General features: G+C 46.9%; 2 protein-coding genes across 9 annotated transcripts in view; one reads left to right on the top strand and one right to left on the bottom strand.

Annotated features, from left to right (window-relative positions):
* The window catches only part of GABBR2 (gamma-aminobutyric acid type B receptor subunit 2), a 370,642-nt gene that overhangs the window by 347,544 nt on the left and 5,978 nt on the right, over window positions 1–17,120 (top strand). Inside the window, exons 14-17 of the mRNA XM_069576091.1 lie at window positions 9,384–9,494; window positions 12,141–12,365; window positions 14,171–14,353; window positions 14,730–14,859. Of these exons, the coding sequence (XP_069432192.1) occupies window positions 9,384–9,494; window positions 12,141–12,365; window positions 14,171–14,353; window positions 14,730–14,859 (649 nt within the window). The remainder of the gene's footprint in view (window positions 1–9,383; window positions 9,495–12,140; window positions 12,366–14,170; window positions 14,354–14,729; window positions 14,860–17,120) is intronic.
* LOC138433434 (uncharacterized) overlaps window positions 1–17,120 on the bottom strand; it is a 92,535-nt gene that overhangs the window by 48,371 nt on the left and 27,044 nt on the right. For 4 of the 8 annotated variants that reach the window (XM_069576099.1, XM_069576097.1, XM_069576095.1 and 1 more), the window contains exons 3-5: window positions 16,811–16,920; window positions 10,314–10,412; window positions 9,332–9,430 (exon numbers count right to left, since the gene is read on the bottom strand). In XM_069576099.1, the coding sequence (XP_069432200.1) occupies window positions 9,332–9,430; window positions 10,314–10,412; window positions 16,811–16,920 (308 nt within the window). The remainder of the gene's footprint in view (window positions 1–9,331; window positions 9,431–10,313; window positions 10,413–16,810; window positions 16,921–17,120) is intronic. The other 4 variants (XM_069576101.1, XM_069576100.1, XM_069576102.1 and 1 more) reach the window with 2 other exon arrangements.

The raw sequence follows: 17,120 nt of genomic DNA on the forward strand, positions 1-17,120 counted from the left end.
CTCAAGACTGAAATGCAGCCCAGAAGCATCAGACATGCTCCCACCTCTCCCTGCCACACACACTCAAACTCACATTTTTACACACACCTCCAGGAGAGAAACCTACCAATTTTATCATATATTTCAAAAATCAGCTTTGAAATTAAAATTTAAAAAGAGACAAAAAGCCAGCTTCTGGGAGCTGGTCAAAAGGTGGGATGAACCCCCTCCTTTAAAGAAGCTCTAGCCAGGTGGGGCTTGGGAAGCTGAGCTACCTACAGCAGTGGCAGCCTGAAAGGTCTGAGACCAGAGCCAAGGGCCCCGCAATCACAGGGAACGCACATGGCACCCTTCATGCCCCCCAGCCGGGCTCCTCACCCTCCCTCCCCAGGGTCTGAACACGCAGACATGCAATGACAAGTCTGCCCTTGTGCTTGGCTGTCACTCTGTGTTAGGCGTGTGAGTGACAAAAGGAGTCTGTACTTTTTTTCAATTGAACTATATTTGATTTATAATGTTGTGTTAATTCTGACAGCAAAGTGATTCAGTTACATGTATACATACATTTTTATATATTCTTTTCCATTGTGGTTTATCATAGGATATTGAATATAGTTCCCTGTGCTACACAGTAGGGCCTTGTTGTTTATCCATCCTATATATTAAAGCTTATATCTGCTAACCCCAAACCCCACTCAATCCTTCCATCAACCCCCTCCCCCTGTTGCAACCCCCTGTCTCTCTGTTTCATAGATGGGTTCCTTTGTGCCATATTTTAATTCCACGTGTAAGTGATATCAGGTGTCACTTGTCTTTCTGACTCACTCCACTTGGTCTGATCATCTCTAGTTGTATCCACGTTGCTGCAAATGGCACTGCTTCCTTTTTTATGGCTGAGTAGTACTCGTGGTATATATCCGTACCACATTCTTCTTTATCCATTCATCTGTCAGTGGACGTTTAGGTAGTGTCCGTGTCTTGGCTATTGTGAATAGTGCTGCTATGACCATAGAGGTGCACGTATCTTTTTGAATTCTACTTTTGTCTGGGTATCAGGACAGGAGAGGGGTTGCTGGATCATACGGTAATTCTGTTTTTAGTTTTCTGAGGGGCCTCCACACTGTTCTGCACAGTGGCTGCACCCACTCACATGCCCACCAACAGTGTAGGAGGGTTCCCTTTTCAAGGAGTCTGCATTCTTAACCACAGGCCTGCTAAGCTGAGGACCAGATGTCATCCTGTTGCTTAAGATCCTTTGAGGCCTTGCTGCCCAAAGGCCAGTCCTGGACCAGCAGCATCAAGCATCCCTGGGAGCTACTGAGATTCATCCCGCCCAGACTACTGAGCCATCTGCACTTTAACAAGCCCCTGGGGTGGTTTGTGTGCACATTATATAAGGAGTGAGGAGCAATGCTGGCCCCTCACTTATTACACTCCAGCCACACCAGCCTCCTTTTGGTTCCTAAAACATGCCAAAGTCTGCCATTTCAGGTCTTGCCACCTTGCTGTTCCCTTTCCCAGGAATGCTCTCCCCCAAGGGTTTCACTTGACTGGTCTTTCCACCATTCAGGTCTCAAACTAAATGTCGCCACTCCAGAAGAGTATTCCCTGACAACCTGATCTGAAGTGGGTCCTCTGGCTAGTAGCCATCAGAGCCTTGTAGTTCTCTTCAGGAACACCCCCACCCCCTACTTGTACCTGTGCCCTGTGGTTCGTCATATTGCTGTGCCCTCCCAGGGATGCACACTCCAAGAAGGCAAGCATCCTTATACAGCCAGACCCCGGCATCCAGCACAGTGCGCGGTACACAGCAGGCACAGGAGAACTACTGGCCAAGTCAATTCTGAACGAGTGGATGTAGGACAAATACACTTGTGAGGTGTAAGACAAATAGAGTCATCTCTCAGTTACTCAGGCTTACATTAACTATACTGTAAATTAACCACTGGGCTCATTTGCAGATGGGAAACTGAGGTCAAAGAAAAAGGCGAGGACTTGCCCAAGATCACCCAGTGAGTCTATAGCAGGACCCAGCCCTTTGACCTTTCAGGCCTCAAGGTTTCAAGCCATGCTCAGACTCTTGCTGGTCCACTTGTGCAGCCTGACAAAGCCGGATGTTTGTAGGGGCCACTGACCTACATTGTGAATAATTGCATCATGCAGAGGGACTCTCAGGCCAGCTGCTCTCCTTTCACTGCACAGATGGGGGAGGCTTTCCCAGGCAGCGTCTGCCTGCCTCCTGCTGAGCAGAGGCCGGACCAAGAGTCAGGTGTGAGCACGTGCAGCCTCCGGCCATCACAGACAGGCGTGGCCGCTCTGCTGGGCCCTGCGCCCTGTCAGGCAGAAAGAGCATTTTATCAGCTTGATTTCTCACAGCACCAAAGCACAGCCTTCCCAGAGCTCCAGGGGCTTCAGGGAGGCCCCTGTTGAATGTTTAGCAATTAAGCCATTTCTCCCTGAGCAGTACCTCACAGTCTAGAGAACAGGTTTAGACCCACGGTCTCCTTGGAATATGAGGCAGGGCCGGTTAGGGGACACACACAGAGAAGAAACAACAAACATTGGTTTGGGAATCAGACAAACCTGGATTTGAATCTCAGCTCTGACACTTAATAGCTAGAGATTTAGGGCAAGTTTCTTCACCTCTTGGTGCATGCTTCCTCATGTAAAATGAGGTTAACACCTTGTTAGGCTCTTATGCACCTTCAAAAGATAACATGTATAGAGCTCACAGGTTCACAACTAGCACACTTGTCACTCATGACAAGGCAGCTCTAGGTGTTAGGGTGGCTATTACTGGCTGAGGCCAGCCCATTCCCCTCTGAGGTCATCTCTCATGAAACTGTCCTGATCTTACTAGAATGGAAGCCCCTGAGGACATGGCTCTCATCAGTCCTGCCTTCCCCATGCCCAATACAGTTACCTGGAAGATGGCAGTGTAGTACTTAACAGTTATGCAATGAATGAATAAATGATTACTTAGGAAATTGCCCAGGTGAACAACAAGGAAGGAAGGAAAATAAAAAAGAGGAAAAAGCAAGCTGGAAGTTCCTATAGGCCAGTCATCTGGGGAAAGGGAAACAGTCTTAGGCCAGTGGAAATAACACAGTCCACAGCTGTACAGAGAAGTGGGCCTGAAATCCTGGCTCAGGCCCTGACACCAGATCCCAGGGGTCAATGCCCTGTGCTCCCTGGTGCTGCCCACCACGGCCAGCCCACTAGAAGCAGGGGGAGTGCCACGGTCAGGTACAGCCTGGGCCCTCTGACCCCTCCTTCCTCAGTATCCCACCATATTCCCCCAGCTCTGCTTCACCCACTGCCCCAAAGTGGGGGGTTGGGGTAGAGGGGTAGCTCCTCCAATGTGCCTGAAATCTGGCCTCATTTAAGGCCAGTTGAGTGCCTTCTCAAACAGCACAGGATGCTACTGACAGCTCACCACGTGTGGCCCCACGGAGCCTCAGAAGCAGCTCTATACGCCCAGCAGAGGGTGTTCCTCAGCTGCCAGGTGGACCCTCCACACGGCTCTTTGGCGCCCTCTAGTGGCGCTTTGGTGCACGACAATGACACCAACTAAGCACTCGGGTAGTGGTCCAGGTTCCCCGCCTTCTACCGTTGCCTGGTCAGGAATGTGTGTGTGACCGCTCAGAGCATTCTGAACTCCAGCCCCAGGCACTGTCAGGATGGATCATACAAGAAAGGGCATGGATCTTATAGTTTGCTTTGAGACTCAATGCAGGGCTCATTTGACTTTGTATGCAGACTCCCTGTCCTCCAGCCCCGTGAATACAGAAGCTTCATCACTCATTAATTAACCACCCCAGATCACTGATCTGTGACCAGTGTGCACAGACATGGGGCTGTGTGAGAGAGACACTGATGGCCAGCAGGTACATGTGGCTTATTGCTGCAGTGCCTGAATGCTGGGAGATGTAGTAGAACCATTTCTACCAACCATGACCCTCGAACTCCAGGCAGACCTTGTTTCTTTGCTTCCCTCCCACCTCTGCAGGCAAGGCTGTGCTTGTGGTTAATGGGGTGAATGGGGGACTGAAAGACCAGATATAAGAATTTGGATTTCAGGATTTGAAGAGGCCAGAGCAGACCAGGATGGAGGGCATGAGGAGAGGGTTACTAACAAGGCAAAGGGTAATGAGGCTGGAATGTCAGTTGCCAAAGGGAAAAGACAGAGCTAGCTGCAGTTCCATGAAAACTACCTATGGGGTCTTTTTAAAAGATACGATTTATTTGGCTGGGCTGGGTCTCAGCTGAGGCAGGCAGGATCTTTGATCTTCATGTGGCATGTGAACTCTTAGTTGCGGCATGTGGGATCTAGTTCCCTGACCAGGGGTCAAACACAGGTGCCCTGCATTGGGAGCATGGCGCCTTCACCACTGGACTACTAGAGAAGCCTCCACCTAGGGGGTCCTAACCATAAGGAATACGTGAATCACCAATGGAAGGCAGTTATTTAGAAAGCCAAGGAGATCTGGAGCAAGGGTGCTTAATACCACCTGAAGTGTTGAGCTCAGTTCTAGGTTTGCCGATCAAAGGTAAATTCAAGCAGTTTAGGAGGACCAGGCCAAGTTGCGGGGAGAGGCGATACATGCTTCACTTTAGATCTTGCCCTCCTGCGGAAGAGCATGCACACACAGGAGAGAGCTTGCTGTCAGTGATGGGAGGTATAGGAGAAGGTTCTGGTTCAATGAAAAAAAAAACTGTGCAGCCATCTCACCAAGAGTGGAAGGAAGGGGCTCTGTCCGTGGGGGTATATAAGCCAAGCAGTTATTGTCAGCTCCCCATGAATGGACTGTTCATTACATTGAACAATGGAGAATGACAGAATCAGTCCTTTCTACCCAGAATCTAAGAGTTCATCATAAATTATCACCTTTCATTGTAGAACAACAGACCCAACCATCATTAATGGGCTTGCTGTTCACGCAAGACTGTAATGGGCCTGTGCTTCTGCATTCTGAGGTGTGCCTAGTTGTCAGACATTGGAGAAAACCCACTTGTGCCACGAGGTCACTGCTGACCTTGGGACCAACTCCTTTCCCAGTCTCCCCAGTTAAACACTGAAAGGATATCAAGAAGCCCCTGCCACTCTTAGAATCTGGGTCGGTAGCAGAGGAGAGGAAATCTCTAGACCTAGCATCTCTGTGGTCCTGGGGACCACCTTACCCTGGGGTGTTTCCCCACGGCCACCACTGCAGGGGCTAAGCTGAGGCTTTCTGTGGCTTGGGACAATGAAAGGGGACTCTTCCTGAGAGCATGCCCTGGATGATCTAGTTACAAAATGGCCTGAGTCCACTGGCCCCATCCCTCCTAGCTCTTCCTGCATCCATGTGGGAGCATCATCTTTCCCCAGGTACCCAGACAATGGCATACCTTGAAGGTCAAATCTAGTGAGCAAGGCTAAGAGAAATAGGGTTTCCATCCTACACCTGACCAAGACCTTTCCCATCCCTGAATCCCACCAACATGCCCCTTCTTCCTTGTGACTGACCCTGGGGGGGGGGGGTGCGTACTTTTCACCCTCAGAAGTGGGGCTTTATCATGGGCCTTAAAAGGCAACATCCAGAACACAGTTCTTTGATGAGATATCCTCAGTGGGATCTGTGCTTCAGACAAACAAATTTACAGGGAAATCTTTAGCACAGTAAATTTGTTATTGGTAGTGTGTGGATGTAGCAATTTTGAAACTATTTTGTGTCTGTTATAGAACTGAGAAAATGGGTGAATATCTTGATGTAGCTAGAAACCTGGGATCTCACTGTGGGAGAATAAAAATGCAAATATGGAATGGGGGAGAGTAAGCAAGAAGCAGTGGTATTGGGTTTTATTTATACCTATAGATAGATGATGAAGAGATAGCTAGAGTGATGGTGGGTGGATGGATGGATAGACAGAAAGACAGATAAAAGGGTGTAGAAGTAATGATAGCCCAGGAACAGTGAGCACATCAAGTATCCAGATATGTTTCTAAATACTATTCTCTGCTAAAAAGAACCAGAACTCCTCAGGAAAATGGCTGATTCCAAGACTAGAGCAAGGAGAATACAAGGAGAGCCTGGAACATCTTGTGCCTAGAAGTAGGAACATGCTCCCAAAAAACTATGAGGACATGTTGAAAAACCACAGGAAGCAGCATGAAGGGGTTTCCTACTGGCCAAATCTGGAAATTTTCAAACCAAATGAATAACAGTAATGGATTATAAGACACTGAATCTAAAAAGAGCATAAGTCTATACTGATATACATGAATGAGTGGCAGGAAAGGAAGTATCTTATTAACAGTATATTGCCAAATATCTTATTAACAGTATATTCCAACTTAAGTGGAATGATAGTTAGAAAATCACCATTTTGCAGCCACCAAAGTAATATGACTCAAAATAGGAATCATGAATGGAAGCTGCAACCACTGAGTTAATGTTTGTGGGGGAACAGGATACTCACACAATCTCAAAAGTATCTCCCACAGATTATTTATTAATTACAAGAGGGAAATAGGTACCTCTGAAGTGGAGAGATCTGGTAGACATCATCTTAACCAAATGATCACAAACATCACCAAGAATGGGACAAGGTGTCATAAAGTGACCCTGATGTGAAACACCAAATCGATGAGAACATCACTTACCTAGGATTCCTGCCAAGAATGTATAACTAGAATTTGGTCATGAAAGCACATTCAGACAAACCCAAATGGAAGGACATTCTACAGAATAACCTGGAATCTTCAGAAATGCCAATGATATGAAAGACTGACGTGGACTGAGGTCTCTTTTATATTGAAGTATAGCTTATTTACGGTGCTGTGCCAGTCTCTGCTGTACAGTGAAGTGACTCAGTTATATGCATACTTTTTAAATGTTCTTTCCCATTATGGTTTATCCTAGAAGACTGGAATATAGTTCTCTGTGCTATCCAACAGGACCTTGTTTATCCATTCTAAATTTAATAGTTTGCATCTCCCAGCCCCAAACTCCCTGTCCATCCCTCTCCCCTACCCTCCTCCTTGGCAGCCGTAAGTCTGGTCTCCATGTCTGTGTGTCTGTTTTGTAGATACATTCATTTGTGCCATATTTTAGATCCCACATGTAAATGATATCATACGGTATTTGTCTTTCTCTTTCTGCCTCATTTCACCAAGAATGATAATTTCTAGTTGCATCCATGTTGCTGCATTATTTCCTTCTTTTTTATGGGTAGTATTCCACTGTATCTATGTATCTTCTTTATCCAATCATCCATATTCCACTGTATATATGTATCTTCTTTACCCAATCATCCATCATTGGACATTTAGGTTGTTTCCATGTCTTGGCTATTGTGAATAGTGCTGCTGTGAATATGAGTGCATGTATCTTTTTGAATGCTCAGGAGTGGGACTGTTGGATCATACAGTAATGCTATTTTTAATTTTCTGAGGGACCACCATACCGTTTTCCATAGTGGATGCACCAATTCACATTCCCAGTGTAGGAGGGTTCCCATTTCTCTGCACTCTCCCCAGCATTTGTTATTTGTAGACTTTTTAATGATGGTCATACTGATCAGTATAAGGTGGTACCGCATTGCAGTTCTGATTTGCATTTCTCTAATAATCAGTGATGTTGAGCATCTTTTCGTGTGCCTGTTGGCCATCTATATGTCTTCTTTGGAGAAATGTCTATTAAGGTCTTCTACCAATTTTTTGATTCGGTTTGGTTTTTCGTTGTTTTTGAATCATATGTATGAACTGTTTATATATTTTGGATATTAAGCCCTTGTTGGTAGCCTCATTTGCAGATATTTTTGCCCATTCCACAGACTGTTCTGGGGTTTTTGTTGTTGCTTCTTTGGGTATTGGCCTGCACCACAGGGCATGCAGGATCTTGACCAAGGATCAAACCTGTGCATCCTGCAGTGAAGTGCAGAGTCTTAACCACTGGATCTCCACAAATTTCCTGGCTTTTTTTTTTTTAATAGCTTCTTTGGCTGTGCAAAAGATTTTAAGCTTAACTAGGTCTTGTTTATTTTTGTTTTCATTTCTACTGCCTTGAGAGACTAAGAAAACATTGACATGATTTATGTCAGAGAATGGTTTGCCTATGCTCGCTTCGAGTTTTATGGTGTCGTATGTTACGTTTTAAGTCTTGAGCCATTTTGGTTTTTTTGTGTGCATGGTGTGAGGGTGTGTTCTAACTTGATTGTTTTACATACAGCTAACCTTCCCAGCACCACTGCTGAATAGACTGTCTTTTCCTATATTTTTGCCTCCTTTGTCAAAGATTAATGGATTGTAGTTGTATGTGGGTTTATTTTTAGGCTTCCTGAGGTCTTGAGATTGAAGGAGAAAGGGCTGGTTCCAAGGCTGACTACAGACACAATAAGTAAATGTAACACATGGTCCTTGACTGGGTCCTAAAAGGACATTACTGGACCAATCAGCAAAATTAAAAAATAGGTAGTATACTAGATAATACACTGTATCAATATTACATTTCCTGAATTTGGTAGGTATGTGGTTATATAAGAGAATCTTTTTGTTCTTAGGAAATACATGCTATTTAGGGATGAAGAAGGGCCATGATGTCTGAAACTTAACTCTCAAATGGCTCACTAAAAATATATGTACGGTTTATATTTTTTCATTCTCTGGTTGTATTTTTCTCCTCTTACCACCATCTGGCTGATTCTCTCCTGGAGTTTCTCAGTTCACTTTGCTCAGAGAAGGACGCTTGGGTTGAATCCTCTCTACCACCCCTCTGAGGCAGAGCACTGTGCACTAGGAAAGTGCATAGGTCTCTGACAAGCCTCTGGACTGGCTGCCTGAGTTCAGGGGTCTACCCCTTTTAAAATCAGCTCTGGCCCAGAGTGCGTCATGTGGTACATAACATGGCTGCTACCACTGCTTCCTCCATGGAGGTGGTGGCAAGAGGATCTCCTTCAAGGGGTTTGGCAGGCCCCATGCTTGGACTAGCCACCAGACACTGTATTTCCAACTACCCAAATTAATTCCAGAGAAACCTGAAGCCTCCCACCCTGGCTCTGTGCCTCATTCTTGCTTTCACTCTTTTAACACGTTATGGATGGATGCCTGCTCTGGGCCAGGTCTTATGCTATGTACTATGGGCTCAGAAGTGACCCAGTCCCTACTCTCTTCGCTCTGATTCAAGTCAGAAAGGCATAAAAAACTCAGATAACTGAAGTTTAGAGCTAATCACAACCAACAAACAGAAAGCAGTCAATGCTGGTTGAGGGCTGAGCCCCATGGAACACAAGAGATGGAGTTCAAAAGGCCTCCTGGATGCTAGCACTGGGTGTGGCTCATGGGATGGAAATGGGCTACGCAACAGGGACCTACCTGTTAGGAGGGTGTCCAGTGCCATCCCTGAGTTTGTTTTCTCTTCACACAGCCGGACCCAGCAGGACGGGACATCTCCATCCGGCCTCTCCTGGAGCACTGTGAGAACACCCACATGACCATCTGGCTTGGCATCGTCTATGCCTATAAGGGGCTTCTCATGGTAGGTGCAGAGCTACAGGCATAGTAGGGGAGATGTTTCTCTGGCAGAGCTCCCTCTCCTAGGGGTCTCCGTGAACACAGAAGTAAACAGAACCCCCAGGACTGAGCACTTGCTCTCTGCCATTCTCAGTGCCCGGCACATACCACTTCAATCCCACAGCAACCATATAAGATACATACAAATAATATCCCCATTTCACTGATGAGGACGTTGAGGCTCCGTTTGCCCAAGGTCACTGCGCTGTTAAGTGGCAGAATAACCCCCAAACCTGTGAGTGTGCCTCCCAGCTGTCACTGTCCTGCTCCTTGACAGCAGTCTGTTGACATCCAATGCATGTTCATATCCCGTGGGAGGTGGGTGGAATCACCTCCATTTGCAGACGCAGAAAGTCAGGCTCAGACATGTTCAAGGGTTTGCTGGCGGCCCCCTGGTAACCTCCAAACCCAGTACTCTTTCCACTCCATTCATCTGTTATATAAAGATCACATACCAAGCCCACCTCACACGACTGTCAAATTTTAAGGTTGGGAAGGACTTGAAAGGGCAGTTCCACCCGACCGTATCCTGGGTTGACCCTTGAATCTTCTCTCCACATCCTGTGCAAAACACACCTGCCCCTAATACATTCAGGGTCAGGGCAGTGGCTACTACACCCTCAGATCCTTCCACAGCAAAGTTAAGCCACCATCTGCCTCTGTGGCAGAGAGGAGGTACCCAGACACCCATCCAGGCCTGCTACACATTGCCAAAAGAACCCAGGCAGGTCTGCAGACTTGCCCAGCCTCTGCTTCCTCCCCTCTAGGATGCAGATAGCCATACCCAGCTGTAGGACTGAAGGAACCAGAATGAAGCAGGCGTTCAGCAATGTGGCTTCCTTCCCTCTCTCAGTATCTGCTTCCTGGGCTTCTGGTTCCCATTCTGATTGGAATTAAAAATAACAACTAAACGGTCTGTGAGATAACACACCTAGAGGAGAGGAAAACAACTACAGTTGTAAAAATACAAATGACAAAATAATTATTAACTTATAATGGATATACCAGCTTATGAAATGCCTTCACATCCATCCTCTCATTTCATCCGGATAGAAGCCCTGTGAGATAGTGTAGGCCCTTGGGATGATGTTAACTAGTTCATGCAGCTGTTGGATGCCCAGACTTCTTCAGTGATAAAGCCAGAGGGAAAGGAACCCTTTGTAGGCTGGCCTGGAGGGGATGGACCCCAGCCGAGGCCCCTGCACCATTCAACAGCTGTGGTCAGCTCTCCCGCCCACATCAGCGTTCTGCCCAGCACCCCATCTGCACTTTCTCTGCAACCTGCCCTCCCCTCAGACAACCCTCAGAGGGGAGGCTAAACCCTCGGCCATCTCTCCTTTCTGTTCACTGTTCTAGTTGTTCGGTTGTTTCTTAGCCTGGGAGACCTGAAACATCAGCATCCCCGTGCTCAATGAAAGCAAGCACATTGGGATGAGCCTACTTCAGAGCACATCCTACTCCAGATCACATTTGACTTCTATCCTGTTCATTTCTGTTGGAAATGTACTGGTCAGGAATAGAGCTTTAAGTGAGGGCTTCCCTGGTGGCTCAAATGGTAAAGAATCTGCCTGCAATGCAGGAGACTTGGGTGCGATCCCTGGATTGGGAAGATCTCCTGGAGAAGGGAATGGCAACCCACCCCAGAATTCTTGCCTGGAGAAGCCCATGGACAAAGAAGGCTGGAAGGCTACAGCCCATGGGGTCACAGAGAGTCAGACAGAACTCAGTGACTAACACTTTCACTTTTCAGAACTGCAAGTGACAGAGAACTCACAATAATAGTGGTTTAAGAATAGATAATTTCCCTCTCAGGTAAGCAAAAAGGTGTGGAGGCTCCTAGAAGCTGAGCCCTTTGGATCTTGTCTCCCTCACCTTCATCATATAGCTTCCACATCATGGTCTAAGATGACTTTATGGTCTAAGATGACTGCTCAAGCTCCTGCCATCACATCCACTCCATCTACTAAGAAGAGGGAAGAGGAACAGCCTTCTCCTCTGAAGACACATCCCAGAGCGTATACACACCACTTCTACCTACATGGCACTGTCTTGAACCCCGTCATATGCCATACCTAGCTTCAAGGACAGCTAGGAAATGGAGTCTCACTACTGTGGGTGGCTAGGTGCCCTGGAGGATAATAGAAGTCCTAGACACATGAGTTCTGCCTGGTTTAACAGAAGAAAGACTAGCCTGAATGTCTGGAGACACAGTCCACTTTGTCACTACACTGCTCTGTGGCCTTAGGCAAGTCCCATCCTCCTTTCTGGGCCTTTCAGCTCTCTGTAAAGGGAGGGGATGTGGTTGAGACTGTGTCTGAAATTCCTTCCCACTGTGGCCTCCTGCGAATCTGTGTGTAAACCAGTGGTGGAAGTAAAAGGAGAACAGACAGTATAACACCCCACTCTGCATCTCCTAGGCAGGACTCAACCCAGGGCCACAGGTGGGGGCAGACTGGGAGATCCAGAAGACCTGGCCAGCAGCAATCCCGCTGGTCCTCACTGCAGCGGAGGCAGGAGTAACAGAAAAACCCTCAGCTCAGTAGCTTCTCAGAGCAGGAACGCGTGCCGCCACCTGCTAACAGCCATCTCCCCTCTCTGTTCACTGTTCCAGTTGTTCGGTTGTTTCTTAGCTTGGGAGACCCGAAACGTCAGCATCCCCGCGCTCAACGACAGCAAGTACATCGGGATGAGCGTCTACAACGTGGGGATCATGTGCATCATCGGGGCGGCCGTCTCCTTCCTGACCCGGGACCAGCCAAACGTGCAGTTCTGCATCGTGGCCCTGGTCATCATCTTCTGCAGCACCATCACCCTCTGCCTGGTGTTCGTGCCGAAGGTACGGGGCGGCCGCCACCAAGCCCCGCCCTTGCCACCCTGGCATCTGGCCTCTGGCCTCTGGCTCCGCCACAAGGGGATTGCTATGCTTCTTCCACTTTCTGAAAGTTTTATGCACTTAAAAAAAAAAAATAATGACCACAATTCACATCACAGAAAGTTTGGAAAATGCAGAAAAGCAAAACCAGACTTTTCAGAAATCTTACATAGTCCTGCTGCCCTAAAATAATCACTGTCAATATTATGGTCTGGTTTTTTTTTACTGTTAGTATTTCTGATTAACAGTCTTTTTTTTTTAATGGTTTACGCAGTGACGCTTTTTCAGATATAACTACAATTATCGTACACTTTGTAGTTTGCCTTTTTAACTTCTGCCCTTTGTACTGTCCCACAGTTTATAATCATAATTGAGGGCAGTTACTGTAATTTACTCATCCACTTGATCCTTTATTGCTGAGTATTACAGTTTCTTCCAGATTTTTATATTATAAATGAACTTTTTTTCCTACATAATACATTTTCCGACTGAACTGAACTGAACTGAATTATAACCTTAAGGTGGAGTCACAGAAGTAGTACCAGTGGATCAAAAGGAGTAGCCATTTTTAATAACCACTTATATTTTTCATTCATCTGAAGGGCTGACCTGAGAGAGATTTTCCAAACATTATCCTATCCAGCAGTGGGCAGGTGAACCCAAGGCTTTGACCCCTGCACTAGGCTGATCTGTGCAGAGGGAAACCTGACCTTCAAGAATAAGAGGAGCAGGAAACAGAAACAGTTGAGAAGCCACTGACCCAAGTTAGGGGGCATCTGCCTTAGAAAAGGGGGAGAGAGACCACGGAGGTCCCACAGGTCCTGCGGCCTCCTGGGCAAGGCAGTGTCAGCTCTGTTCTAGAACGTCTCTGGCATACACTCCTTCCTTTAGCTGTCAACAGTTTCCCAGGCCCCAGGTTAACACCACAGCTTCTTTGCCTGCACTCTGACTTCCCCTCCACGCTGTAGAAGATGCGAGGTGATTCTAAGCCCAGCTCTTATCGGGTCACTCTGCTTTTTCACCCTCTATAGCTCTTCACTGCATTCCTGGCTCCAGGATCGAGTCCCCAACATGGGACTGCCTTCCAGGACCATCGGATCTCTTTGTCTCTCCCAAAGAACTCTGTCCACCATAGAGCTGCCCTTCTGTCAGCACCCTGAGCCCCAGGCCTCCCTGTGTTTGCCTTTGCCATTCCTTCTCCCTAGACTTCCTTTATCCTCACCATCCTTCCACAGACCCTCCAGGGATCCGAGCCCAGGCCCAGAGCAGCATGGTGAGCACTGTGGCCTGGTGAAGATCCCTTCTCCATCCCTGCTCCTTGCCTCTGAACCACGAGGTCCTGGTGCACAGAGGCTGTGGCCATGGTTCTAACAAGCACAAGCTTGCACACTGTCTTCACAGCTGTTGCCTACAACTGTTTTTATTTTCTGTGTGGAGTAAGGCCTAAGGCAGTATGAGGCTCAGTTGGAGTGAGGCTAAGGGGCATTGGGTGGGTTCTGCAGGATGGCTGGGACTCTCATGGAATCAGGGTCAGGAGACCAGACATCTAGGAGCAAGGAAAAAACCCAAGACTCAGCAAGAGGAAGGGCCTGCCCAAGTGCACACACAAAAGGACAGAGAAAGCCTGAGCCTGGGCTCCAGACTGCCAGACTCTGTGGTTCCCAGGGTCCCATGTTGCCTCCAGCACAGGACCCCTGGAAGCAGCTGGATGGACATGGGGGAAGTATGGACCCCAGAGTCCTCTTTTCAGCCCTCCTTTGTCTTTTCAGCTCATCACTCTGAGAACAAACCCAGATGCAGCAACTCAGAACAGACGATTCCAGTTCACTCAGAATCAGAAGAAAGAAGATTCTAAAACCTCCACCTCAGTCACCAGCGTGAACCAAGCAAGCACATCCCGCCTAGAGGGCCTGCAGTCAGAAAACCATCGCCTGCGAATGAAGATCACAGAGGTACCTCCCACAGGGCTGGTCGTCGGGGCCCCGTCCTCCCACTCGAGCCCTCTGCCTTGTGCAGGAGCTCTCCAGGATGCCACTGCCCACCGCATCCCCCCAGAGCATCGCCTCGTCCTGATGGTGCAGCCCCGTCTCCTGTCACTATGGCTGCAACAAGAACTAGGGGGACATAAACTAGACAGAATCTGACAGGAGTTTAGGGCCCACCTGGCCCAGGCTATGGGGTCCAGCGACGCCCAAGTCAAGACGTTCTCTGACAGGAGTTCTTAGAGATTTGTGAGCCCCCAGATTATAGCAATGAGTTGGGAAAACTCAGTTTCCTACTTGGGGCCAGGGCAGGAGCTTTCACTCAGCTGGAGCCTGTGTCTTCTAGCTGGACAAAGACTTGGAAGAGGTCACCATGCAGCTGCAGGACACACCAGAAAAGACTACCTACATTAAACAGAACCACTACCAAGAGCTCAACGACATCCTCAACCTGGGGAACTTCACCGAGAGCACAGGTAGGAGGAGGCGGGACCCTGGGTATGAGATATTTTACAGATGAAGACCCTGAGGCTGAGAGGGGCAGTGCGGGGCAGGTCTGAAGTCCCACAAGCCAAGCTTGAGTGTCTGAAACCCATGACTTCTGAGCACAGTTCAGTGTTTGGAGTCCCACCTGGGGATCCCCCTATGCACAGTGCTTCTGTTCCTCAGGCCCCTAGGCTTCAGCTCCACGTGTCCACAGCATGGCCAGTATTCCCAGTGTTCTGATTGGGTGCATACTGTTCTTAGTGAGTAATGTACTCATACTTCTTCCAACGTTACAGTTTCAAACACACCTCATTAATGTACGGAAAGGGATATTCTATAAGATAACATGATGCTCAATCCCACCAACCACTTGAAGAACAACAGTCCATTTTTTGCCTTCATTTAGGCAAAAGTTTTTAAAAGATCACCAGTGTTGCTAAGAGCATACAGAAATGGACATTTTCCTGCAATGTTTTGGAAGTTGGTCTGGCACTCTCTAAAGGTCCGGTGTTAAGCTCATTCACTAGCAATTCCCCTAGCAAGAGGTGCCACTTGGAAACAGTCACACATGGTCAAAGGTGTAGACACAGAAAAGACCACCTGCATTAAACAGAACCACTACCAAGATCTCAACGACATCCTCAACCTGGGGAACTTCACCGAGAGCACAGTGCTATCGTAACACTACCTGCAGGCAAGAAAAGCTGGAGCTAACTTACCTGTTTGTCATTTGGGGTGGTTTTATTGATTATGATACAGCCCAAACAAGGCACACGATACAGCTGTTAAAAAGTGAGGTGTATCCATTTGTGCAGGGCTTCCCAGGTGGCTCCTGCCAATGCAGGAGATGTGGGTTTGAACCTTGGGTCAGGAAGATCCCCTGGAAAAGGAAATGGCAACCCACTCCAGTATTCTTGCCTGGAGAACCCCATGGACAGAAGAGCCTGGCAGCCTATATAGTCCATGGTGTTGCAGAGTCGGATATGACTCAGTAACCAAACAACAAAAATCTATTTGTGCAGATATGGAATGATCTCTAAGAAAAGTTCAGTGAAGACCAGAATTAAGATATACACAAATGCACACACATGTATGTATATGTGTTTGTATGAGTGCATTTTTTAAGCAAGATTTGGTAGAACAAACACCAGATTGTTAACAGTATCCACCTGTGTGAAAGGGACAGTATGTGAGGACAGTGGGTGAGAAAATTAATTTCATTTCATATACTTCTCTATTCTTTGCATCCTGTCATTAGCATATAGTCATTAATTTTATAAAATCAGTTTGTTTAAGTCAATGAAAAATCTTTAGTTTTTTATTATGTAAGTAATGATTATTTTATTTTATAAACAATATTATAAAATTCTTATATATTGAGGGTCAATTGTTAAAAGTTTAGACTGAGATAAGTAACAAGGAAATTGGGCACTTCAAATTAGTGGAGAAAAATGAATTATTCAATACATTTCATTGGGATAAGTGGGTAGCCACCTGGAAAAGAATAAAGTTAGATCCTTACCTCACAACTTACCCCAAAATAAATTCCAGATGGATAGAAGATTTAAATATAAGAAAGTGACACCATGAATGTAGCAGAAGAAACCATAGGAGAGTTTCTTTTGTAATCTCAGCAGGGGAAGGGGAATCTTTTCAGTTTGATATAAAACAGAGAATCCACAAATGAAAAGGCTGACCAGAACACTGGACAGTACTTCAGCATTAGGCAACGGGGCCATTCTAAACAGAGAAATAATCACCACCACAACACCCAGAACTGTGAACAGTGTGGTACTTCAGAGACCACAATAAGCATACTTATACCATGAGAGCTAAAACAAGAAGGCAGAGCCTTGTTCAACCTCAGCTGGGAGAGTGACTCAGATTTTTGATGCTGTGTGTGTGCTATCAAATGACAGTGAAAGCATCATGGGTACTCACCTCTGGGGTTACAAACAGATGTCAGCAGGTTCACAAATACCGAATCCGTGAATGAAGAGGACTGACTGTGTTCACGTGGATGCAAAATGACATACATATAAGGTTGCCCCCTGCAGCAGAAAAGGAAAACACCCAAGCTCTTTTCCAAACCAAATGAATCCAGATCTCTCAGGTCAAGATCATGTTTTTATATTTCTTTAGTTCTTTCCAGGTGGTTCTGAAGTACAAAGAAGGTTGAGAGCATCATGTTTTGTGGCTACACAGTATTTCTTTGGAGGCCCCATTTGTACATATTAGTAAATAACAAATC

Source organism: Ovis canadensis, chromosome 2 (assembly GCF_042477335.2).
Source record: "Ovis canadensis isolate MfBH-ARS-UI-01 breed Bighorn chromosome 2, ARS-UI_OviCan_v2, whole genome shotgun sequence".
NCBI classification, from domain to species: Eukaryota; Metazoa; Chordata; class Mammalia; order Artiodactyla; family Bovidae; genus Ovis; species Ovis canadensis.